This window comes from Passer domesticus, chromosome 15 (genome assembly GCF_036417665.1).
Source record: "Passer domesticus isolate bPasDom1 chromosome 15, bPasDom1.hap1, whole genome shotgun sequence".
NCBI lineage: Eukaryota > Metazoa > Chordata > Aves > Passeriformes > Passeridae > Passer > Passer domesticus.
Window position 1 is genome coordinate 11,546,299 of NC_087488.1, and position 27,733 is coordinate 11,574,031.

Consider the following 27,733-nt stretch of genomic DNA (forward strand, 5'->3'; position numbering starts at 1 on the left):
TTCCCTATAGGAAGTACTTTTTCCAGGATAATATTAATAGCTTAGCCACAAAAGGTTTGGTTCAGGGAAGGTTGTGTTAGTCCAGCTGCTCTTCCAAAGCTCAGCTGAATGAGTTGCATCATAAGCATTTACTAATTTGGCTGGAAAATCATGCAATCATTGATGTTTCTAAAACTTACTTCTGAATGAGTTGAAAATACCACAGAAATACTTGCAACATCTCATAACTTCCAGGTATAACTAAGCATAAAATCTTGGAACCTGACATCAGAGAACTTCCCAAACACCTATTTTGTCTCTAGAAACCAGAGATGCTTATCCAACAAGCTGGATATGGCAAAATACATCCAAAAATATTTGTAAGTACCTAGAATCTTCATAATTCAATGCATGACTGTGGAGGGGACTTGCTAGAGATTATTAGAATGAAATTATTTTACCCAGGAATTCTGTCCATCTGGAGCATTTCCAGGATAGTATTACAGATACCCAGAATATATTGCTAAGGTTTGTTTTCTTCCCAGAAATTCTTGGTAAAAATAGCTAAAATTGGCTCTGAGCCACTTAAAAGCGGTTTGTTGTTGTTGCTCTTTCGTTTGGTTGCTGTTTTTAGACTGTTTAGTAAATGATATTATTTGTCAGCATTACCTTGAACTGACAAGTTTATCTTCAGCAGCAGCTCAAGAAGCCTCAGTGCCCGCTCTGGCTTAGAAGTGTTGTCACTTACAAATCATCAAGATGCAGTGCCCCTCATCTGCAGAGAGCCACAACTTCTTAATGCAGGCTCATCTGAGTGTTAACCTGGTTATTCAGTTTCCAGACCCAAGTATTCCTGCACAAGCACTGTCTTCTGTCCAGTGCCAGTGCAGGCATCTCTTCACCATCTGCATTGCAAAACTGGATTTGAATGGAAGACCTTTCTTTTGGTGAGAACTCTTCACACAAAGTCTGGCTCAGTCACTCTGGAGAGCTGTATTATTTATAAGTGGAAAAAGACCAGAGAGATAGATAAGGAACAGTAATCTGCATGATCTCACTAAATTAAGAGTAAAATATTCACGGGCTTCTTGCAAAGCCGTGAAATTGTTGTATTAAAACCATAAAAAGCAGCTAACCCAGCAAGAAGTTAATAACAGTTTAAAAGCAATTTTTGCACAATCTGACATCCTGTGGATGTCATGTGGGGGTTAGAAAAACACTGGCATGTCTCCAACATATATCTACATATCACTTGCCATCAAGACACAGAAAAGTGAATCCAGAAGTCAATGACTCTATCACAGGGAATGAAAATCATCGACTCAGGCTGCCACCAGACATCTTGATTAAACAGGCAGAAGCTGAATAGTGCTATTACTGAGAGTGTAATGTGACAACCACAGAATCTTAAATGCACAGTTTGAATAATCAGAGGATAATGAGAACACTGATACCTGGAAATGGGTATCATAAAGCCAACTCTAAAACAGGAGTGTATTTGACTTGCTGAAGTGAGGCTGAAACAGGATGAGAAACCCTGAAAAATGTATTACAGCTATAGTGGTATAGTCTAAATGGCAACACTGTCATTTACACAAAACTCAGTAATAGTCTGAGGGGAGAAAAAAGAATCTTTTATTGTTCAGAAAATTCAATGTGAAATCTCTATGGCTCAAAGATGAATCCAGTGCTGTTGCACACAAAGCAAAGCCAGTGAGAGTGAGCAGGGAGAATCACAGACCCCCAATCCCTTCTGGGTGGTGCTGGGAGGCAGCTCCAGTAAAACCACATTTGTTTCCAGGTGTCACATTCCAGAAGGATCACAGGCACAGCAGTTCAAAGAAGAGCAACAGAGCACATCAGGGACTGGAAGGAGCAGTAGGACAGGAAGGATCATGGATGTGCTGCTTCACTGGACGGGCAGTGAGACTGAGAAACCCACCCAGCCACCAGCAGGATGTAAACACCAGGATGGGAGAAATTATTTATGAACTGTGGGGCAACACTAAGATTTAAAAAACCTTGCTTAATAACCAGTCCAACACAGTAGAACAATTTTTCTGCTTCATATACCCTACCAGCAAGCTTTGTCTTCTGCAGAAGATAATGTGCTTGAGCATGATAACAGGATAGCTCTAAGCAGCACAAAATCTGTGGAGTGAATACACCCCCTCCACCTACCCCCACCAGAATAACTGCTGGCATACCAGCACCCTAAAAATAGGAAAGGTGTGGGCATTGCAACAGAGAGCTTTGCAGAGCTTGTGAGTAATGTCAGGGCTGCTAGGGAACTGCAAACAAACTGATGTGGCTTCGTCAGATGAAGTTACACAAGGGAGTGTAGGATAATGACAAGGTAACTCTCAGCAAGCTAAGACTCCTTTGCCACCAACAGAGACAGTGGCTGCCTTTAAAATGAGGAAGATCTCATTTTCTTAACATCAAATGGAAAACTTGCAGCTTTACAGACATGCTGCCTTAGGTCAAAGAGAGGAATCCCACTTAGAGGCAGGTCAGGCCCTGGTAAAAATTAGAAGTCAAGCAATAATAGAAACTTGGAGAAGTGCTAAAACAAATCCACTGATCTCTAGAGTATTAGGAAAAGTGCAAGTCTTTGAAATCAGATAGCAGCTAGTGCCTGCCCAAGTTCATATAAAACAGAACAACCACAAATGCAAATTTATCCTGTATCTGACTCTGGATTCATGAGGCTTCTTGCAGAACTAATGAATATGACAAAATGACTAAAAGCATGTAGGAATAGATTAATGACATCCATAGTTAATGCTTGCCCCAGAACCTTTAAAAAATAACCCTGGAATTATTAAAGTAAAACTATTCCCCTTCACTATGCCCCTAATCTTTGAGGAATTGCTGCTCTTTCAAGACACCTTAAAGCCCCAATTGTTGAAGGGAATTCAGGAACACTGCCGTGTGTAATTACACCACTTTCTCTTAAGTTCACACACTATTTTTGTTAGTAGCTAATTGAGATTCATTACTTGAGCAGTTCTCCAATATTTTATGAAATTCAAGATAACTGATGAGGTTAGATATATGCTGCACCTTGCAATCAGGATGGAAACTCGATCTCAGTTTTGGAGAGCAGGGGAAGGAGAAATGCCCTTAAATGCTAAAGTTAGTTGCTATCCAACCCAAGGAGTCAGTCTCTGGAAGGAAAAAAAGACCTGTGTATATTTAGATTTCTAGTTTATCAGTTATTCTTTGTATCTAAAAGCTTAAACTGTTGATGGTGACACATCAACACCAGTGCCAAGTTTGAAATCAATACCGATATAGGCCAGCAGCAATGAGAATGACTTAAATTCAGAATCAAGTTTCAAAAGCCATCACTGACCCTGGCTAAAAAGTAACCTGTGAGAAGTAAAATAACTGCAAAACATTAAGAATCAACACAGGAAACTAAACGTGCCACAAGCCCACTTGAGGTGCTTTAAAATTAGAAGCTGGTTTTCAACATCAATGAGCATGGTTGTGTTTGTGCAGAAGCTCCTCCAATGGAGTCACCTGCCCCAGGAGGGGTTGGATGAATGGGTTTGTGATTTCCTCAAGGGCCACCATCATCTGAGCTGTTTGGCTACAAATCTCAGATGTTGCTGCCTGCTTTACAGCCCAGCACCAGCCTATCCTGGTTCCTTCAAAGATCAGAAACTTCTGAGTGAACACTAATCCACCTCTTGACTCCCTTCTCCAGAGAGCCTCTAGTCCAGAAGGAGTAAAAACTTGATATGCTTTCTACATGTTATTTCTATTTCTACATCTATATAAGATATGACATACATTTTAAAAAATCAAACTATTAAAAAATGCTTCCAGCAATAGCCCTCGAATTTCTGTATTCTTTGAAAGGAAGAATAACATTTCAGCTTCAAAATCTCCCAGGCCTGCACTGTTTGTAATAAAGTTTGACTGAGGACCAGGATCTGTTTCCATTGTGCAAACCCAGCAGATAAACAACTGCCCTGGGTTGTCCAGGGCTGTCAGCAGTGCTGCCACCACACTCAGCAAAAACCACCTTGGGATCTGCAGAGTCAGACAATTTCCTCACGCCATGGGAAATTCTGCCTGTCTCTCACTTTTCTGTTTCTGTAACATGCCCTTGGTTTGTATTATTCTAGAAGCATCTTTTTACTTTAAAGAAATCTCTGACATTCTTTGAATCTTGCCTGAATTACAATTAGGCAATGAGGAAAATAAGATCTATACAAAGAAAAGTGACATATACTAACAGTATGACATAAATAATTTCAAAAATAATTGTACTTCAGCACCTTATTTTTCAAATTTTACTACAGGATAAGTAGTACTGCAAGGCTTAGGTAATTCACAGCACACATCCAGATAATATTATCTATTATTTCTACTTCAGATTATATGAATTTGTCATTTCACATTCCCTTAGTGAGATCTTTCCCGATCTCTCTCTATTCCTTTGATGGGTGATGGAGAAATCCATATGTGCAGATCCATATGGCAATGAACCTTCCAAGCCAAACACAAGAACAGCAGCTTCTAGGAGAGGGTGGCTTGCCAAGACAAACAAGTTCTGCCAACATTTTAACACCACAGAAGGTCAGTTAGGTTATAATTAAACCTAATTACCATTCTCTAGAATTGCAACATCTTTTCACTTGAAGTCATCTAATGCTCAGAACAGGGTGGATTTTTATTCTAGATTTTCCAAGAATCACATTAATGAGACAATGTAGTATTCCCTTTAAATCTGAATCATCACTTACCATCATAAAGGAACAAGGCACGTCATCACTAAAAGGAAGAGATTTGAGTACTTTATTTAGCCACTAATACTTCATCACTCCTGCTTTTCCCTATTCCTCTGAAGTAATTGGGTTTTTTTTCTTCTGTTCAGTACCGCTCTGGGGTTTTTCCATTATTTCACCTTCCCACCCCCAGAGTTTTATAACCTTTCTGCTTCAGCTCCCTACTTTCAGTCCTCTCTCTATCTTCAAATCTTCCATCTGCTCCCTGAGCAAGCTGGGGATCTGACAGCAGTAACTTTTCTCTGCCAACTGCTGCCTGAGAAGAGAACTGTGCTGGGAACCACCTGAACCCATTTCACCAAGGAAAAGATGAGATAAAAATTGGTGAAGCAAAGACTTCTTTTCTCTCCCTCTTTCTTTTTCCCACAGGCCAAGAGAAAGTGAGAGGGGGGAAAAAACAGGAGTAATTTGGCTGCTTTTCCTCCATCAGGAACGTAAACCTGGTCATGCTCAGGTTTCATTCAAATGAGCAAGGAGCTGATGTGGGCTATCAAAGTCACCCAGCTCACAGGGGAGACCCTTCAGCCCCTCAGGTGCAGTAGCTGGGGCTGCAGTTTGAGCTGGCATCAGCTGCTGCTGCATGTGGCCATGCCATCTGCATGGTGGAAAAAGCTTCTTCCAGCTAGGATGGCCTTCCAATAAAATGACAATTTGATCCCTCTGGAGACTGGAAAGCATCAAGGACCATTTGTTTTTAGAATCATGGAAAACTGGAAGGCTCAGCTTGTGGCACACTGTGCCAGCAGTGGGGACCCCAGCAGAGAGGGCACAGGTTGGCAGTGCTGCCAAGGGGAGCCAGGGCCTCGGTGCAGCCCTTGGAATCTGGCTGCACTGCTGCAGGGCTGCATTGCTGCCGGGCTGCACTGCTGCAGGGCTGCTCTACAAGCAGCAGGAAGAGCAGGATGCAGTGAGCAGCCCTGCCCTGCACACTGTGCCTGACTCCTGCCATCAGTGCTCTCTTCATTAACTCCCCTGGACTGACAGCACGAGGCACAGCTTTGTACAGCTGTGCTCCCCTGCTGCACACAGTCCCTCAATAAATAAAAATGACAGCTCCAGTTATCATTTGGTACATTGAGTCCCCCCTGTCCTGCAGGGGATGCACATGCCATCAGGCAGGTCAAATGTCACTTCACTTACCCACACTTCTGTCATGGAGGGCTTTTATTGTGGGTGAGGCAAAACACAAATCCACAGCACTCTTCTGTTTACCTCCAGTTATATTAATTTCTTGCATCTATAAGATTTACTTATCCTCCCACAGATTATTCATGCCTGCAGCCCTGCAAAAGCATGTAGACTGAAATCCTTCACCCACTCAATATGCTGGAGAGCTTGCAATGGGTTTCCAGAACCTGGATTTCGTCTCCCTTCCCCAGCTAGTCTATTACTTCTTGAATTAATTTAAATCCAGTTATTTCAGTCTTACTGGGTTGAAAAAAAGGTCTGAGGTGTAAGAGGACTAAGCTGTTTTTCTATAGCTAATAATGGTTCAAGGTGGTCCAGGCACATTTGGGGCTAGAATGGTGACTATGGCTATGTTTACCTGGCAGTTCAGCATCTTATGACTACCCCTGTTAAGTCTGTAAAATTCAAATTGTCTGTTGCTGAAATAATCCCTCACAACCTACTGCTGCACATACAACCCACAGACTCTGTATGACAAGACCAAATGACAGAGCTAGTTTTCTATTTCAGGGTAATTTGGTACAGATTAAGTGAAACTCTAGAATCAAATTTGTTCAAATATTAGCTCAAATATAATTTCATATTCTCTCATGTAACAAGGCAAAAATCCATACAGATAACAGTGGAATAACAAGCAAAACCCTACAGCTTGTTCCTTTACTTTCCAAACCTGAAATGCATTATCTGGAGATCCACCATTTACCAGAGCACACGTAGCAGAGAGCAGGCTGAGCGGATGGTTCAAAGCTAACTGTCAATCCATTTGCAGTTCAAAACAGTGGTGAGCTGCTCCAGCTGTTTTCCAGATCAAAAATATGATTGTCATTTTGCTATCACTGCATGCTGAGGGTTATGTAACAAAAATGCACATGTCCCTCTGCCTGGAATGCAATTAATTTCCTCCCTCCCCACTGCGAGTGGTAAGTAACAATTCAGACAGTCTGGATGCTTCAGTTTTGAGCACAGGCAGGGATGCAACCCTGGATTAATTCCACGTGGTAACCCACTATTTGTAACATGCCAGTCTTCTGGAGGTCTTACAGCCAGGGTATATTTTGCAGTCTGGAAAAAAATAAACATTATCTTCCTGTTTGTACATGACCCCTTTACTGTCTGTGGGGTACCCTGAGCCCTTTGCTGCAGTCCTTTAGTTTAACCATAGACTTTGCTTTGTGCTGGAATTTGAAGTCTTCTAATAAATGTGCTAACTGGGTGAAGGGACTGCTTCCAATCTGAAATCAGCCACTATACTTGCTGTACATTTTGGTATGCAAAAATCAGTCATTGTACATTATTAACTTTAAAATAGTGGCAAAATCCCATCTTAATCTACAAATATCCCAACATTTTACAGGTGGTTGAATTTAGACCCTGTAATGCTTAACCACTCCATGGAATTTGCTTATATAAAGAGAACAACTGGAAGTCCTTTGCCTAGAGCAGCACACTCAAGAAACAAAACTCATTTTCTCAATCTTTTTTGCAATGTGCCTTTCATCTCTGTAAGTGCAGCTAAGCCCATGATATTTATATAACAACCATAAGATCTTCAGGACAGGAGCTGCCTTTCCATAAAATGTTTGCACCATACTTAACTTCTCTCTGCTGTTGCTGTAACAGAAACACAATGGGGTGATCAACTGTCCTCCAGGGTGTCAACTGAGATGAAACATTAACTCAGTACTTAACTGCAGCAATTTCCTTTAATGTGTTATTGCTTGGTACAGCTTGCTCTGGGTTACTGGTTTACAGCTTACTTCTGTAGGCAGCACCTGCAGAGGTTTTACTGCCCTTACCTGGTTAAATAGGCCAGAGCCCGCTCTGATCCCGATGGCTTTTTGGGCTCCACCTTTTTAATGGGGATTCCAGCTTCCCTCATCAGCTGTTTCTCCTTCTTCTTGCGCTCTTTTTTTAATTTTCTTTCCAGTTTTCTCTTTTCCTCTGGAGTAAGTTCTTCCTCTTCCTCTGCAATAAGCTCTTCCTCTTCTTTTTTAGCCTGAAATAATTAACATTTAAATGAAATGTTTATCTTTCTATAGGAAAGTGAACAAAATATGCATAAATGTAATTGAAGGGCACAGGTAATATTTAAAACCAGAAGGTTCAGGTTTCATATTTTTACTGTTCACTGTACTTCCCTCACCTCTCTGCTGTGCCCAACTCCCAGGACTGCAAATGCTGCACTCAGGGAGATCTGTCCAACTGCCCTCTATAGTTATTGATACTGTTCTGGGAACTACAGGAACCTTCCACCCATGTATTAAACATAATTTCTAACACTTCTTGTGCTGTTTGCTCTCCCACACTCAATCCTGTGGAGGGATGTGAACAGCAGAGACTGTTTCACAGTGGATGGAGGGTTTGGATGATTTTTCAGCACACACACATTTCAGTGGGAGCAGTAAGGTTTCCTGATCCTCAGTTTGTGTTTGCTGTGTAACCACACACTTCCCTGGACTGAGAAAACCTCTGTCTGCCATGTAGAGGCTTCATCTTGATTATGCCAAGGGCAAAGATGTGACCACTTCCTCCTTTATCCAAGACCTCTTGGAGATCCTTTAGCAATCTTGAGGAAACATATGCACAATCTTCAATAAACATACACATATCTCACAAAGGTTGAAATTTCTTTAGGTTTGCAGACAGAACAGTTAATTATTCACATCTAAAACCATATTACTATAAATATATGCATCGGTATATCCCAAATGAAAATAAATATTTCACATACAGATGAAGAGCTTTAAATAGTTTCTCTGACTATAAACACTGTGTTTATCCTGAAAAATCCAGTGTGAGATTATGTTGTGCAGAAATAAAATGCTGTTCCTTAGCAAGATGAGATTCATTCCAGGCATTCCCAGATGTCTGAGGGAGGTACTCGCCAGGTATGGTCCTCTGCTAGAGCCTGGCACACCCATGGAGGCCAACTGGGTGAGAAAGAAATGCTCTTCCTTCTCTCCCTGCTCCCCCTCACCTGTTCAAGGAATCTTTAACTGGAACCTGAATGCATGAGAAGATCTACTGCTTTAGGGTTGGTTAAAACCATTGGTTAAATGGTTAAATTGGTTAAATTGGTTAAAACCATAAGTTCACAAACCCTTGGTGTTACATTAATTTGTGTCAGTCAAGGGCTTTCAAACACAAATCCAGACAGAGAGCTAAATAATGTTATTCTTGCTGACATTCAACCAAAGAATGTTAAACAAGGCAATACCTGAACACAATCTTATTTGCCAAAGACACCTGTTGGGGTTTAAACATTTGTTCAGTGTCAATTCACTTATCATCTAAGCTGACTCTGACTCATCTTTTCAACTTGCTGTTTTCACAGACCAAAGAAAGGTTAAGAAAGCAGAAATCAGAACTAATGGAAGTAGGACACTAAAGTGGAGTTGCTCTTTCTTGTTTAAAATACTTTTAAAGTACTTTTATGGAAAGGCCAGCATTCATTTCAAACACATGCAAAAAAGCAACATATGTTGCATTAGTATAGAAGACATTTTATAGTTCATGCTGAGAACAAAATAATATTTAGGGCGAAGGTAGAATTGAATTGTTACACAGAAAACAACATTTTCATTTGAAAAGCCACCCTGGTACTTACTAAAATAACAATCCAGCCACACAAAGCCCTAGAAAACACTGAGGGTGGTCATTTATAAAGTGTTTGTAAAAGATTACTACAGCAGCTGTCCAACAGACGACACACTACAGTTAATCTTCTTTTAAAAATAATGTAATGAATTTGTTTACTTTTCTGTGAGCCATGAAGCTTTCAAATAAAGTGACTGTGGCACATCATTAGAGCCAGTCTGATAAAAAAGCCTCTGCTTCTTCATACTTACAGTAAATGCATATCTTGGTTACTTCCCTTCCCCCCCCCACCACATTCCTTGCATTATCAAAAAGCTTTTTATCCTTCTCCCTGACTGCTCCATTAAAAACAAAACAAGTTGCTCCCTCTCTGTAGGTCCCAATGTAAATACCAAGCCCTAACAACGTTTGTTTCCAGCATGGATGGGCTGTGGGTCTCTGACACAGGAGCATTGTTCTCCTGCAGGGCTGTCCTGGCAGGAAAGGGCTGGGATTTACAGCTGGAGGCACCTTCTGCTGCCCCACAGCATCATCCAGGGAAAACTGGATACATCCCCTCCGCCTGGGGCTCCCAGCACAGGTACTGACAGAGCCCTCACCACAGCTCAAACAACTTGTCCCGTTCCAAATACACTTTTATCCATCCATGTCAACCTGGTTAATTTAGTATGATGTGTCACAGTCTGTCCTAGACTGCTTTTTAATTTTAAAACCTCAGGTTTTATGTGCTTCAGAAAATACCTACATTTAATGCGTAGTCCCTACTGAAGCTGAGGGTGATTTTATCACAATTTATATTAAAATTACCTCTTCCCCCAAACCTGAGGACTTGAAAGAAGACAAAACAAACCTTCCACTGGAATTTAAATCCTAGCTGTATTTATTATTTATTAATCTATTGATGCACCTCTCCTTGCCTTGAATCAACAGCCTGAGATTTTAATTTTGTTTTCCCCAAACCATTAGTGTGACTGTTCATCTGGAAGATGTTTGTGACCCATGTGGATTAAGCGTTTTAGTGTTATGTCATTATTTAAACTAAAAAACCCCAACCAACAGGACTTCATTGTTTTGAGGTCATAAATATTCCAGGTTGTCTCCTTCTATATTTATAAAGTGACATCACAATTTGTAGCGCTACAATTTAGCCTTAACTACAACATTGTAAAGTCCCTATTTGAGCATGTGAGACACTTGTTTATTGACATGATAAATTTAAACCACATGCACCCAGAAAAACAGCACTTGCTTATTTGCAAAGCCTGCTGAGAGCTACCACACCACCTTGGGTTGTGGGCTCATTAGATCTCAACCTAAACAAGGTCAGGCCAGGTCAGCACACTTGAATGAATGACATTCAGAGGAGAGCCAGTGTTTTCTGTGATTAAGGAGGTGGGAGTCTTCCACTTGTAAACTTTCCAGAAGGCCTGAAAAGGTGCTAAAAGGGATCTTGCCACTGGATGCCATTTTTTGAGCCAAAGGCAGACCCCCAAATCTTTCACACTTGTGCTCATAAAAGCCCATGTCAGCTTTGCACAGGCACGGAGATATGAGCAAGCAAATTCCCAAAGTTTGTGTCATACCATGTCCATCTGCTGGCAAAGTGCTGTGGGTGCCAATACACTGCCTTTCATCAATGCCAGTCTGCAACTTTCTGAACTGTGTGTAAATATAGCAGTATGCTCTAAATAGTCCAAGGCATCTGACTCAAAATAGCTGGAGGCTTCAGCTGTATCACTTTTAGATACCAGTTGAAGTTTTCCATCATTCTTTGTAATCTGGAAATATTGCACAAATTTGAAATATTTTATAAAGGATCTTTAGAAGTGAGCTTACAATCATAAATGGGGAGCCAGCTCACACAGGCAGGAAGTGTTTAATTCTATAAAGCAGCCCTGCTAAGCAATACAGAACAGAGAAATGTAAGTAAAACTACAAAAGACACCAGCAAAAAGATGTACAGGTTCTCTTGAAGATACCTGACCTTTTTTTTTTTTTTTTTTTTTTTCTTTAATGAGTGGCAGAACCAAACAGGTGTCATTTTTGAGGGCAGTTTTTGTACCTGCATAAAAGCTTGTACTGCCAGGGGAGTATGAACTGCAGCAGCTGAGCAAGCAGCACTGAGAAGGGAATAACAGCACTAATAACAGCAAACTAATTGTGTTGTGCTTCCATAGAGCACTAAGTGCATTTTTAAATTTGCTTCCAGTCCTTGATGGCCTCACACTTAAGTAGAACTGAAGACATCTCCTAAAGACTTCCGTTCCTCCTCCTCACTCCTTCAAAATTCCCACATTTGCACCCCTGGCTGTCCATTGCCAGCACAGAATAATGTTGGCAGAGTCAGAAACTCTGAGGAATTGCCACAGTGAACAGAATACTCATCTATGACATGTTGCCTTTGGGATTCGTCTCTGTAGGTCTGAACTTCCTGCCTGATCAGGGTTTTGGCTTTGCTGCCAAACCTATAGAAGGAACCACAAACCAAGCCACGACACCAAATTCCCTATTTATTAGAACCAGTGAATCCAGCTCCTCCAAAACCAATATCCTTTTATCCTTTTCGCCCAGCCCAGCACCAGAATTCTGTACAACAGCAAAGCAAGCAACAGCAGAAATTCAAAGGAATAAATAACAGTGACAAACATATAAAAAGTGCGTCAAATTTTTGAACTCTGGGGAGTTCAAAATGGAGGGGAAATGGATTATATGGCTTTTTTCAAAGAAGGAGCATTGTATCACCTTGTTTGTTCATGAAGCTCATGTTATTTCATAACTTTTAACATAGAGAAATGTCAAAAGGGGCTTTGTTCACTGACCAAGAGCTACTGACACATCATGTAATGGCTTCTGCTTAGGAGCAGCCTTTGCCCCCCAAATGCCCTGTGGATGATATCAGCATGCAAAACGTCCTGTTTCTGCCTCACACAATGCACATGAACCCAGATAAATAACTGGCCATCTGCCAGCCTAAAAACAAAAAGCGGAATCTATAAACACAGATCAAAACCCACAGAGAAGAAAGGCTGGCAGACCCTTAGACAAAAGGTTCATAAAAGAAAGATTGACAAATTATTTACTGTCCAAGGCTGGCCAAAGAGTTGTGCTACAACTACAGCTAGAAAATTTGCATAAAAGAGTTCAAGGCCATACTGAATTTAAATAATGATTTTCTACCATTTAACATTCCATGAAAAAAAGAGGTATGACCAGAGAGGGCACGTGAAATTTCATTATCACGCAGAAAGCAAATTTTAAATGAAAAGCAACATGTAGAAGTACTCTATACAATGTCTGTAGTGCTTACAGAGGAAGACTTTTTACAAGTTATATACTGCTCAAAGAAAAAGATAATATTTTTCGTAAAAGCAAGGTGTTTGTAGAATCTCAACTCCTCACAACAAAAACACTGGCAGTAATTTATATTAAGTTGATTAGGAAAGCCTTCTGTAGATTTAACCCAGACAGAGAAGCCTCAAACAAGTTCTGCAGGAAACCATATTGAAGTAGGAACAGCCTTTTTATCTTTCTGTTCCAGGAAAGGATTCTTTCTGTGGTCATGTAAATGTTGGGATTTTGTTTGTTTTTGTTTTTTTATAAAAGCCTCCGTGTGTATGCAGCTACAGTATCTCAGAAACACAAGTGATCAGGTAGTACCCTAAACTTGCAGCTGCAATTTAGAATAGATGCACCTTGATGAGCTTGAAACCTGGTTTAATTTACAACTGTGTGATCTTTGCATGTCTCAGATTTACAGCCAATTGTGAAGAGCACATAAAGTGTTATCATTAGCAACTGCTGAATAAGAAGAAATTGAACAATTTACTAAATTGCATAAAAGCATTTACAGGCGCACAGAAAACACAACTTAAAGAATGCAGCTTGTTGAATCCCACTTTATAGACTGTTACTCCTATAAAGTACATACTCCTGCGCTGGGGCAGATTAAGTTCTGAGGCATAAATTAGGATCGTATTGTATTTCTCATTTTTCTCCACCAGTATCACAGCCCTGAGCACAACAGAAATACTTGAGACACCACCACAACTGCAGACTCGGGGAATGCAGTTTTGCTTCATTTGCAACTACAGTGTGGCCAGGAATTTTCACATATTTGCTGAAGGATTTTGCTTACTCCCCTACTCTTAATTAAACCGTGTTAAGCAATCAGGAGAACATGGAACTGAAAAAAAAAAAAAAAAAAAAAGGAACCCCCTCTGAAATCATTTGTATCCACATCCCTGTGGCTTACACACAGCCCTTTTAACCCCTCCCCAGAAACGCAGAGGAATTTTAACAGAAGGAGCACGAGACTGTCGCATTGCCACCAAAGTCGCCCCCTTTAGTGGTGCTGACAATTTCTTCTGAGGCTTAAAAGGGCTTTGGGCTGTGAGAGGAGGTAGAAGCAGAGCAGAGGCTGTTTTGAAATCCTTGCTGGAGAATTAGAAAAAAAAAATAAATAAACCAACCCCAAACCACGAGCTCGATCTCCTCCAATGAAAGAGGTACCACAGGGTGTAGGCAGGTTGCCAGGCGAGCTCGGCAGCGTGACCGCACTGCATTGAGTTTCTTTAATGAAAGCCAGGAAAGAACACATTACACAGTGTTTCTTCTGAGAGCCAGCGAGCCTCCAGTGATTGAAATCAATAAAAACAGTCGGCAAGGGGCCCAGTGGGGGAAGAGAGAAATCTCCACTACAGCATTCAGTTTGCTTTCCACTTTCTCCCTCCCCCTCGAAAGTTAAACTCCGAAGATCACCATGACAAGCTGCTTCGCTCCCGGCGCTGGGAAGGCGCTGGTGGGGATTTAAAGGAAGCGAGCGCTTTCCTTCGCCTGCCTGCCTTCGCTCTGCCCCCAGCGCGAAGGAAATGAAAGGCTTCTTTGGAATTTGAATCCCGCCTGGAAAAAACTTCATTGGACAAGTGCATCGTTCTGCATTTCAGGAAAGGGATGGATTTTACGGTCAGAGAATGCTAAAAGGTGAGAGGGGGAAGAAAAGCAGGAATCCGATCCAGCCGGAGCCCACGGACAGGGTAGGATGTCCAAGCCGGAGGGGACCTCTGGAGCTGCGGGACGGACTGCGAGCAAGTGCCTGAGCTCATCCACATCCTGAGGCACCTGGAGCGCCGGGGACACGTGACGGACACGCCGGGCCAGGTAAGCAGAAGCCGCTTTTGACAGTCCCCTGTCCCGCGTCCGAAACCGAGAGAGCCTTCAGCTGCAGCCTGCCCCGCGTCCGCCCTCGTTAACCTCGGGCGACTTAACGCTGAGCTTGTCCCGTCTGAGAACCCTGTCAGGCCACTAATCCTCACTGAACTATAAACCGTGCACAAAAGCCCTTTGTTTACCCGTTTTGTGTTAGATTTGCGAGCTGACAAGGTAGGACGGGGCCATTGCGTAAGTGCAGCCCCCCCAGGAGCTGCCGCTCCGCTCGGAGCCGGGCTGACACCGCACGCTGGAGCTGCCTGGGATCTGCGAGAGCGCCAGTAATGGATTTCTAATATGGTCCATATTTATCTATTTTATTTATGTATTTTAATCACCATAGCAGCCACATACAGAACATACTTGCGCCGAGCTCCATGTGCTGCTCCGCACCGCGACTCGCAGCAGCGTGCATGCACGGGGGGCTAGGCTGATTGTTTTGGCAAAAAGAACTTGGCAATTAGTTGTTAACACAGCCAAGGGGGATTTCTGGCACGTTGTTTAGGAACGACCGACACAGGTTTATGCAGCACGTGTGTATTTGCCGTTACCCTAATGCAAACAGGCTTTATCCCCAATAAAAATGGGGAAGGCACAGATAACAGCTGTAGATTACAACATTCTTCTCAAGTTTTTGGCCAACTTCAGTTGATTTACGTAGACCTCAGTGAGACACAGAGAGTGAAATCAAAGCCTGCCTTCCGCAAGGCAAGCAGAAATAATGATAGCTCCATCTCTTCTCCAGCAGAGGCAGGAATTCACTGGGACAGATAATAAATAGGTGCCTGTGGAGCAAGAGCAGCAATGCTTGTCCCCTTCACGCTGGTCATCGTGAGATGTTGACAGCAACACACATGCTCACTGCTGGAGAGCGACTGGATGCCTCCACTTCAATGTTTCAGAACCTCTTTATCCCCAGCCTGTAGGGTACAAAGTCTCAAGGCAGAGAGAAGAGACTCCAGCTCAGTGTCAGCAGACAGAACACATGAATTTAGTACAGCAAGTGCAGATGTGCATCTGCAGGTGCAGTGCTGCTCTTTCCTTGGAAAACACACACTTTTAAAGGGTCACTTTGTTATTTGCATGTCATACAGAAATGGATGACTCACCCACTTAAAGAATGACCCGGAGAACACCCCCATGACCAAAAGTAAACGCTGTAAGTTGAAGCATGAACTGTTCTAATAAAGCTATGAAAATAGCTGAGGCAGTATTTAAATAGTAAGAAGTTTCTAGACTAATTTATTAATCAAGTTTTAAAATTTTCACACAAATGGATCACAAAATTATAGCTGAAGGTGTAATTAAGGAACAATCATTTACAACAAAGAAAGCAAAGTTATGATTCATAATAGAATAGGATCCTACGTGAAGTTCTGGGCATACCCACAGAGCCACAATTCACTTTGCAGAGTCAGTTCTCTGTTTTGCCTCCCCTGCACAGATCCTTTGCAGAAATGGCAGCACCTTCATAGCTCAGGAATCACAGCAATCATTCCCACACCAATCAACAAGTCTGCTTTGCACTGCTCTTGGAGCTAAATTTATCCTCATGCAGAGGAACTCATTAAAGTCTTTATTTAACATTTCAGACAAGGAAAGCTTAGGTGGAACTTACACAACACATACCGCTTGTACTGACATTCTCAAGCTGAAGTGATATTCCTCCCCATTACTCCCTCAGCAAAAATAGAAATATTACCTTTAAAGTGTGGGATATTTTTGCTCATAATGATGCATTTTTCAGAAGCCAAGTGGCATGAGTGACCACTGTTATTGGAATATCTTCTTGTCAAACACACAACATAGAAAGAAATGTATTTTCTCTATCAGAGGTTGTGATGAAATACAGATATTCTAGCAATCATATCAAGGTTTTTCAGGCCTGTCAATGTTATTAAAGCTGATCCTGTGCACAGTGACCTATCCTTCAGACTCTTCCTGTGGAAGATCTGGAAGAATCCCATGTTGCTTTGCTGGGTTGGGTACAAAAGAAAAGAACTATTTGGAGCCAATTTCTCATGTTTCTACCAGTCTTGGAGGTCCCATATCATCAGGAGTACTTTGTCCTCAACAATGAAACACATCTTCATCACAATCAGCAGTTCCTAGTAGTTCATGGCAATTGTCCTTACAGCAATGCTTGTTGGTAAAAGAGCTGTTTGAAAACAGTCCATAAGGTTTTGAAACAGTCAGAAAAGTAGATGGAAGTATTTTAAAGATGGAAGGACAAACACTTTAATAGGCTCCATTTAAGTATTTCTGAAGGACAAGATCTGGGATTATAAAAAACAAGTCGAATGGCCACTCAAAAAATGCTGAAATTCAGCAATAAAGGTGCAAACACCAGAGCCTGCTGAACACCTGGACAGCCTGTGTTCAGTGAAACAATATTCATGCCTGCACTGGGGGGAGAAGAGTGTTGCCATTCCTTTCAAATGAACATGATCTGACACTTCTTGAATATGGTAAAGCTTCAAGGTGTCTCCTTTCCTATTTATACCAGTGGTTCATGTTCACAGTGCTGGATTCACTCAGCTGTGTATATTTAGTTTGCTCAGTCTCAAATTGACAGCTTCTCTGTAATGTACCCATTCTGACTTAAAAATGGAACATAATTAACATACAGCTGGAGAAGGTACATTTTTACCATTTATGGGAAAGATTAGTGAAGCTGAAGATTAAATATTAAGTAGAAAATAAATGGTTATTGATCTGTAGGAAAGGTGGCTTTCCCTACAATTCAAATGGGAATCTTTGTATTTGACTTAGGGAGACATTTTTGTTAAAAACAAGGTCAACAAAACCCATAAAAAACTTCATACCTCCTTACCAACAAGCTGTCGCTGTCTTCAGCTGCAGAGTTAACAGGATGTATAGCTACAGGGAATGAATGTCCTGGGACATCTTCAACAATCTCAAACCCTCCATATTCTCCCAGACCCAACAGAACTTTTTTTCCTTAATTTCTTAATAAAAGCCAGCAAAAGTTTTAGTCAGTTATACCAAGATCTTCTTCAAAACCAAGCCAAATATTCCAGAATGTGTTTCATCCATACCTACATTTAAATACACTCAGATGCACACGTAGGCAGGAACATGCAACTTCCAATTTGTGATGAACAAGACCCAAGAGAAGATACTCAGGAAAATGGAGGGGGCAGGATTCATTTCTTTAGCAGAATGTGATCATTCCATGATTCAGTCACCCTAAAATAGACACCCACAGCAGCACTTGGAACACGAGCAGCCTCTCAACTGTCCTGCACCTTCATCCCGAGCATAAGGGTATCAAAAAGCTCAGCACAACTCTTGCCTCTTGGTTTCCTTTAAAATCAGATAAATAGTTTGGGAGACAGAGAACTGGACCCTCAGTTTGGCTGTGAAAAGAGAGACATCTTTAAACAAAATAAGGAAGGAAGAAATGCAGTGGGCATTACTGGTTTTTGCATTTGACTTCCTGCCTAGTGATAACCAGAGGCAGATGACTGAGATTTGTGTGAAATGATCCTTTTTCTAAATATATATAATTTCCACTGAGACCTTTGAACACCTGTATGCAGAATTTGAAAATGTTTAAAGAAACAAGTACTATAAAACTGCCACTCAACATCTTGTTTTAAGAAGTTCTTCCTGAAGGAGAATGGTAAAAGAGGAATGTTTTTAAGAGCTGGCATGAATTACACAATCAAATTTTCCTTCAGGTCTGCATGCTGCTCTTCAAATCCCCATGAACAAGTGCAAGTAGTACTTAACATGACTGGTAGGGAGAAAGAATTTGAATTTGTTTGTAAGTTTAAAATGGTCTCCTGAAAGTTCCTTAAGAAAATTCCATCCATAATTTTCAAAGTCTTTGAAAATAAAGTGCAACCCATTCCAAAATCCTATTTATTTAGCCATGCTCTACATGCTTTCTGTTCTTGTGAGCTGTCTGGTAACTATACATCTATGATAACAACTTTTAAGCTCTCCAAATTTATCACACAGCTGAAAATACTGAAATGACATCTGGTTTTTATAGCATCAGGTGTGCCTTCATTATGAGTTTGTGAGGCAGAGCAGAAAATTGAAAAACAATTATGATTTGAGAAGCTAAATTAAAACCTGTTGACTCTTTAGTAAAAATGTTCCATAAAACCTGTTTGTATTCCAGCAGACCACACTGAAAAGTATCATTGTGAAAACAGCACAAAACAAAGGGTTGGTAGTGTTTGCTTATTTTGGAATGAAGGCATCTCGAAAAATATCCTAAAATAAATTTATATTAATTAGCATTTCAATAATAAGTAGCTTAAGCATATTTATAAAGTAAGTACTAGAATTTACATGGACAGAATTTACAATTTATGATCGTTTTAAACCCAGGCTTTACCTGCTGAACTTATATTTTACATCTTTGATAAACCAAGTATAAATACAACAGGAAGCAACAGCTGCCCACATAATTTTAAAGCTAAGTACAAAACAGAGTGGAAAACTACAGATGGAAGAATATGTGAGACACAGGAAAGCCTGGACTCAGTAACGGGAGGATTAAGTTTATCACATACCTGTTCTGTTATCATGTAATTTTGCAGGGATCAAAAGAAAGTTTTAAGATAGGAACAACAAGGAACTTCTGCATGGCACACAGGGCAGCACAGGACTGGAGATGGTCATTAGAGAAGGCAGATGGTCAAAGGTAAATGTTTGAGTTGTTACTGAACCAAGAGTCAACATTTCCATAGTGCACAGGGATAATGGCTACAGTGGGATTAGACTGCAGAGCTTTGGAAGTGAAGTAGTTTGTGCCTGGCAGAAAAAAAGAAGAGCAAAAGAAGAGAGGGAGAAACAGCAAATGGCGGGTCCATCTCCAGGGAAATCCTGATCTTCAAAACAACATTTTAAAAAATTAAGTAGTCTGGAAAAAAGCCAAGATGTCATAATGCATTGTTGAATGGCAACAGAAAAGCTGTGTATTTCTTTTTGGAATTGCAAACAGTAAAATATACGTTGAGACCGAAAAATTAAACTAAAATTGAAAAGAAAATATTCTGCCTTAATGAGAAACATTCCATTTTTGTAAATGTGAAATGAGCAAGCAGATATTTCTCTGTTGAAGACTGAAGTAAAAGTCAATATGTTTCCTAAAACATGTTAAGTAAAACTGCAGTCTCCAAAGGAAAAAAAAAATCAAGTTTCACAAAGAAATTTCCTTATCTTTTCTTTTTTTTAAGCTTTCTTAAAAAAAAATAATACTTGCCCTTGCAATACTGGGAGCTAAAATTGTACTGGAAGGTCATAAGGTGGAAAATGGAGATAAGATCTCCTGCCAGGGATGCAGGAAGCATGGTTACTGAAATGTGAAGTCAAGGACAACAGGGAACTCTGGAAAAGTTGGGGAAGCCAGGAAAATCAGAACCTGTTTTTCTATTAAGATAGCAAAGACAAAACATTGTACTTCCTGCACAGATTCTTCCAGATTCACTGAGTGAACTCTTCAGTTATTTAAGGCTTTCCTAAAATCTGTCATTGAACCTTAAAATCTTTTGACTCCAAAAATTCCAAAGCAGTTTTGAAGCACTGGCTTTTCTCCCATTGTACGTGACCAACAAAGCATCCAGGAACAGTAAGTGGTGAAAATTCATGACAGATTCCAACTTTCAAGTTGTCACAGCCACATTTATATAATTTAAGAACCTGATGACCTAAGTCTGCCATACCTTATGAACAATAGGAATAGAAAATCTGAAATAAATACACGAAATGCATGAAACAGGGCCAGCAGCAAGGCTAGGAGAGATTGAGGTTGTGCAGAATGATGATAGACCTGGGCCCCACAGCTTCCACAAAATGGAAAGCTGAGCTTAGCCACCAAAGGAATTCTGCAGGAGACAAACAGTGAGCAAAACTCCGAGTAGTTGGTAATAAAAGTTTGCATAACATTTTTCAACTAGCTTGTAGTTATTTTAGGGCATCTGAGAGTTTAGAAAGGTACCATATCATGGTTTAACAACTGTAATTAACATAATTAACAGTTCTGGTCTATGCTTTCTAATGTTTAGGTGCATGATTCAATTCTAGTTGCAGTCAGGGTTTCTAAATTTCAAGTGTTTTTAAGTATCAGCAGAACATTCTATTACTGCATTGCTGGGCTAGGTTTGGCCAAGGGTGAGATGTTGTGATTAGCAATATCTAATCTGAGATGCAATTTCATAATTACTTCAAGGATTTCTGCTGCTCTAAAAAAAGCAGTGGGAATTATTTGAACGACCAAAAAAAGAACAGTGATATATACCAAGAATTCAAACAGCACCCAAAATGGAGAGAAATGCATAAACTCTGCATACAGGAGGCCCTCACTGGCAAAATATATAGAATGTTCTTAAGTTGACAGTTTTATAACTCTAAATGGTTTCGCAAATGAAATCCAAACAAAAGAGCAGAGATGTACTCTAAATCACTCAGCAATTGCTAGTTAGAAAAACCAGCAACCACTAACTCCTGCAAACAAAAACAGTTGCCTTAGGAAAGCTTAATGAATGGGAAAGATGTCAGTTTTTGTTGTTCTTCTTTCAGCTTTATTTTTCTGTATTCCTGAATCTGTACACTTAATGATTCAGTTCACCCTGACAAATACTGTATAACCAATTATCAATCACAGCAACTTTTTATATGTTGAGAGCAGTCAGATACCAAGTGATAAAGCGAGTTCAGGCAGAGGGCATATGTTAAGCAGCTGTGAGTCCTTTACTCTGTCTGCAACCTAAAAGCTTAATGTCATTACACAGAGCTCTGATTTCTTCCTTGCCTGCCCTACACTGGAATACCCACATTATATGGAATGGAGATTATTAACTTAATGGAAGAAATACAGCCATATAGTGACTGCAGTGGGACAAACAAGGTGCTTATAAATTAGATGGAGCTTATTCTGCTTACAGTGAAAGATTACACAACCAAGTGCTGCTGTTTAGGCTCTAAAGAAATCTTTACGCTTATGAATAAAAATCTCAGGTAATAGTTTTAGCACCATTTTAAACCTGCATAAGTCAGTACTGCTGCCAAAGGACACTCTCCATCTCCCACCTCTTCCTCGGCACAAATGTTTGCTGAGTTTTGCCAACCCATTTGGGTGAAAATTACCTCTCTGCCCCCTCACAAAGGTTACTTTATTACCAAATCAGTTTGTTAATTTGATTCACTGTGAACATTTCTGCCAGCAAAAGGAGGAGGTGACAGAAAGGTGGAAGCAAGTGGAGGTGCAGCTTGTGAGATCCCATTTTTTGCACCCTCTGACTGAAATCACCATTCCTGAAAATAAAAGTGTAAAATACGTAATGTTGCTATGTGTATCCTACCTTTTACATATTGGGGTGATGAACTGCAGCTTCTCAACTCTCAAATTACCAAAGATCATTTGGTATTTGTTGCTCTTTAATAGAATCATGCATTGCTGTTCTGGGCATTCAGTTATTTCTCCCTAATTTCAAAATGACTGTAGAGGTCTAGTAAAGGCAGAAAGCATCATTTCTGCTTCCAAGGGCCTGAATTCAGGTGTTTCATATTATTAGAAAAATATAATTGTAATTTATTGCAGATGCAAACAAGTAAATTTTAAAAATGGCAACAGACAGTATAGCAATTAATAAATGTCCTCCTACAGCATACAGGACTCACATTTCCACAATGCTGGAGCATTTGTAAAATAGGGAAGTTCCCCTCTGTTCTCCATCCTCTCAGGTGGGCTGCTGCTTCAGTTCCTCCTCTGGCTGGTGGAGCTGTGGCTCCCTGACCTGCAGTGTTTTCCTGTCTACCTGCCCATCAGAAACTCCTTGGCACAGCCAGGGAGCAAACAGGCAGCTCCCACTGGAGCTGCCAAGGTTTTGCAGCCATTTCAAGGTACAACTCCAGTGAGAAGATGCTGGTTTGCTTCCTGCAGTGTCAGACGAGCAGGAAAATCCCCTTCACTCCCTGCCTACACATCAGTGCTCAACAAACACATCAGAAACAAGTTTTCTGTGGCAAAAATCCATGGGTTTCCCTGCTCATTCTGGAGTGGGCAATGGTAGCAGTCAATTACTGAACTGCTCCAGCAGTTCAACAGATGATGACTGAGTTCAAAATGAAATTTCCCTTGTATCATTTAGCTAATTAAACAAATAAATGCTGCCATCTAATAATAATTCATACCCATAACTTCATTAAGATAGCTAATATAATAAAGAAAACAGGTTATCTTCATATACTGTACAAATAAAAACATATTGCAAGAGGTGGTCAAGGCAGTTCAAGAACAGCAAGTGTTGCCGTCCCCTGTCCTTCCCTTTGCTTTTCCTTTTGGACTTGTATCACAACGTTCAGTTCAGCAATGACTCAAAGCAAGTGGCCTGTTAGGAATTAAGCTCTTGCAGCCTTTAAAAAAGCCTCACAGTTCTGTGCACAGAACATCCAGTAGTCACCCAAGTCTGTAAGCTCACACACTGTGATAGGAGATGCTACCAGCAGAACAGAACAGAGCAGTTGTAAAAATCAACTGAGATTTTGAAATCTTACTGCCAAAAGTTTAATTTGGTCTATTTAAAACTCTTTGTCATAGGTAGGATGCAAAAATGTCTTTGACATGCCTATGGGGCTCTGAGTCCACTCCTGCTATTAGCTAATTAGTAGAAAATCTTACCCTAACAGTGTGAAGAAGGAGTTCACAGCTTCTACTTCCAGAGCAGAAAGAAGAATGGTATCTAAGACCAGTGATTCAAACACTGCAAGGATCTTAAAGCACTGCCATTGAGTTAGAAGTTAATCAGACATCTTAATTGAGAATTTCCACCTGGGGGACTGTATTTATTTAGTGACAGGACAGACTGTTCTGCTTTCTGAACTCACACACATAGAAACGTGTTTATCTCAAATTCAAACTAATGTCTATCCCAAATTCAAACTGATGTTCAACTATCAGGTTCTGTTTCTGCCAAATATATGTATATACATATATATATATATATATATATATATATATATATATATATATATATATATGTACTTCAGTCAATCAGTGTATCTACAGAGGAACTAAGGACTTAAATTTGACACACTGGTGTGACTTTCTCTCAAGTAAATGATAAAATAAAAAGAGTGTGAACTTCCACAGTTCAGTTGTTTCATGAAGAACTAAAAAAAAAAAATTGTCTGACTTATGTTCAAGAAAAGGGTCTTTTATTTTGATCACAGTACTTAGGGTCATCATTGTAGAAGTAATGACACAGAGAATTGTTCAGGTACAAAATGTCTAATTCTTCAAACATTTGGTTAATTTGTTTTCTAAACCTAAAGCAATATTTGATCAGTTGAACAAATACTTGAAATGCATTTGGCTAGTTATCTATTTAGAAAGAGAACAAATTTATTTAAAAGGGTTTCTTTTACCCTTTGGTCACCATAGAACAAAAGTTAGATTGAGCTCACAGGATTTTAGGATTTTTAAAATTTTTTTTAACCTGGTCTCAGATTAGATCTCCTCAGAGATTATTGCTGTCAGGACACCAGTGATAATGGGAAATGTTTTAGGAATAGGAGTGCTTTAACAGGAAAAGACATACATGCTGTAAGAACTGATATGGCAAAACACTCTTCCTTTACCACTCAAGTAAGCAGAGCTGGTTTAGGATGTCTGTGTCATTTAGGAAAAAGGAGCACACATTTGACAGTAGGAGCATGCATATTAAAATCTGCACAAAAGTTCTGACTAACTACGAAAGACAAAGTCTAAAGTGAAAAGTGCAGTCATATCAAGGTTTGTTTTCAGTTTAAAGTTGGCACATGATCAAAAGACTTGAGACACAGTTGTTGCTTGAAAATGGATAATTAGCCTGAAACACCTCCTCAGCTGTTCAGCCAATAAATTTACTAGAAATAAAAGGAGAAAAGTATCTAATACAGCTCCTCTTACAAGCAACTGTCAAGAGTTTTTTAGGCATTTTTATCTATTCAAAGAGTAGATCTACTGCTAAACTGCCTGTATATCTTTCCTTTCTAAATAAAAAACTACTTTAGATACACATTGGGAGATGTCAGAAACATAATCCATATAACAGAGCACACAGACCTCTAAAGGCTTCTAAAATCCTTCATCCCTAGTAAAAGGCCTGTATCTTTCATTACTTTCATTTTAGCTTCTTAGATTAAGGCTTGTATTTGGATTTCAGTCAAATTAGGCTTAATGTTCCTAATACTGTCGCAATTTCAAATATCTTAATTTTCCTAATTCTGTCCCAAAACTTTTAGAATGTCTGTCTTCCTTGCAGAGTTATGTGGTTGCAGTAGGACACCAACTGCAGGTTCTCTGAAATTCTTCTGAAGTCACACTGATGAGGGAGATGCCATTTGTGAATTTTGCTTTAGCATATGTTCAGTATATAAAGTTATTTAAGTGCTGTACAATAAATAACACAGCAACATAAGCTTTCAACACATTTTGAAGTAAAGTCATAAAAACAGTCTTGTTTTGGCCAAAGTGCAAAAATTTATTCGCAACAAATGTTGCAAATAGGAAGCCACAGAATCCACTACAAAGACAGACAATTCCATAGCATTTTTGTGGCTCTTTCTCCAGAGTGATAATCAGAATTGTAAAAACAAGGCCAGACAATACCTGGCCTGCTGGGTTATCAGTGTGTTTTGTAGATGTGTCCCCACGGCACGTGCTCAGCTCTAGATGACAACAGCAGCATGAGGGATAAGCCACAGCAGCACTTATGGGCCTTCATTAACACAGAACCCAGGGTACAAAGGGCTCCACAGCAAGTGGAGAGGAAAATGGATTTATGGTATCAGTACAGGCAATGCATTTTAAAGAGCTGGAGCGACTCCACAGTAATTAAGAACTTCTTGGGATAATCGTTCACAGAGTTTATCTGGCTTGTGGTGACTTCCAGGCAGGGATCTTGCAGAAGTGAGTAATTAGAACCTATTACAATAAGATTAAGATGTCTTTGCCTGAGCAAGCATTGGATATAGCATCATCCTTCAGGAAGAATGATGGGTGAAGGTGTTAGCTGCACTCCCACCAGTTCTTCTGGAAACTCTTAGGTGGAGACACATCTGACAGAGCTTCAGAATTCTTTCAGTGCTCGTGAGGACACTCTGGGTTGCTCACATGTGTGTCCACTGCCTTCTGCAGTTGGTTGGTTATTTAAGGACCACTGAGCAGGGCAGGTACCACTTTGGGTGGGAAGGTCTCCAGGTGACAGGAACACCGCTCCTGGCACATGATGGAGCACTTTGCTTGCCCATGTCTGTCACTACAAGCAGCACTTGTTAGTTTTGGAGCACTGGGTGTCACCAACTGCCTGGTTTGAATTTTGTATGATGCCTGGATCATTTGAGGAGCTTCTAGTGTAAGGTGCCAGCTGGATCACTGGCTTAGGCTTTGCATTTTGGCCTACTGAAAAAAGTGACCTTCAGTCACATTCCCTTCTGAGCCTTTGAGTGAGGTGAATTGAGGAGGGGGAAGAACTAAAAATACATTAAAAGCTCGTAATGCTAATTCAGTTTGGTATGCTCATAGAGCTCACATGACTGATATGAAATCCCTCACAATTGTGAGTAATTAAGAACTGTAACTCAACAAATAAAAAGTGTTTGTAGGCAAAACCACAACTGGATCCTCCCTTGCAGCAGAACTGTCTGATAAGGTCTGGACTTCCATATTTTCTCATGTTATTTTCTGAAGGCATCCCAGTTCAAATGGTTTCCTGATCAAAGATAACATATGGCACCAGAAAGAAACGAGTCTTTCCAGAGCTGCCAACTCACTGCACCTTCAGCACTGAATCACAACAGAACCTTTAAACTGGAATGTTTCTGAAATGCCAAGTCTAATGCAGATACCAACACTAAACTTACTGTACTGTGCCCAAAAACTGCAAGAAATCGAACAAAGGAATTCATAATCTCTACAAATAAGATCTGTGAAAGGTGCTTTACCCTGGGAACAGTATTATCAAATTCAGTTCCAGTCTGGAAGTTCAGAAAAGAAAGGAAACGTTAGCATTTTTCTACTTTAAGAAACAAGGGGAAAACAAAAATATTTGAATACTTTCTTTCTTACTTTGAATGCTCTCTTTCTCAGCATCAGATTCATTATACCAAGTCATCACAAACCTGTGTATTTCTGGTTACTGAAAGACTTGTGGGCTAATATAGGGGGAAAAAAATCACTTAAGTCAGACTTCATCCATACTGTTCTCACAATGCGGATGACACAATGTAATAATTTTAATTTCTTCATTTGGAATGGTCTCTCATATAGTTTATTCTTTCTGGCCTGATTTAAAGTATAAAACCCCCAAATTATAAAAATACATTAATATTTTAGCCTTTTTGGATTTGCTGTATTTTTTTTTTACTTTATCAGGCCTGAAATCCTAGGAATACCTTTCTCTGAAGAAAATACTCTCTTATGTACCCATGCAAAAAGAATATTTAGTATTCAATCCTTTTAGCTGCAAAATCAAATGCCCCAATGGAACACAAAAAGGAATCAACATCAGACATACATTTCAAACACATTATACAAGTGATTAAAGAAAAAAGGGAAGAAATCTAAAATAAACCTACTTGCATAACAGCCTGTGCACACCCCCTTGAGATTTTAGAGTGGGATAAATATGTTTCAGACTGTGCCACTAATGTGACGTTTTAATGGTGTGAGAGCGATAAACAAAACTTCTTAGAGATAGATAATAAATGATAAAAGTCTGCTATACAATTCAAAGGCTCAAATAAACAAATCTGCATTGATCTTTTTCTGCCGAGAGTGGACATCTCACCAAACCTGGTGATGGATGCAAGAAAGTCGAAAATGTTGTCACTTTTTCTGGACAATGAAGCAAAACCACAGAACCAACAGGAGAAGCAGCCAAGTTTAGCCACCACATTTGGCTACTTGTATTTATATCCTATAAAAACACAGGCAGCATCTA

General features: G+C 40.1%; 2 protein-coding genes across 3 annotated transcripts in view; one reads left to right on the forward strand and one right to left on the reverse strand.

Moving 5' to 3' along the window:
- Positions 1-27,733, reverse strand: part of C15H7orf50 (chromosome 15 C7orf50 homolog) — a 122,882-nt gene that overhangs the window by 19,442 nt on the left and 75,707 nt on the right. For both annotated transcript variants that reach the window (XM_064390014.1, XM_064390013.1), the window contains exon 3: positions 7,766-7,965. In XM_064390014.1, coding sequence (XP_064246084.1) covers positions 7,766-7,965 — 200 coding nt within the window. The remainder of the gene's footprint in view (positions 1-7,765; positions 7,966-27,733) is intronic.
- GPR146 (G protein-coupled receptor 146) overlaps positions 13,978-27,733 on the forward strand; it is a 48,988-nt gene continuing 35,232 nt past the window's right edge. The window contains exon 1 of the mRNA XM_064390119.1: positions 13,978-14,723. The gene's annotated coding sequence lies outside the window, so the exon portion shown is untranslated. The remainder of the gene's footprint in view (positions 14,724-27,733) is intronic.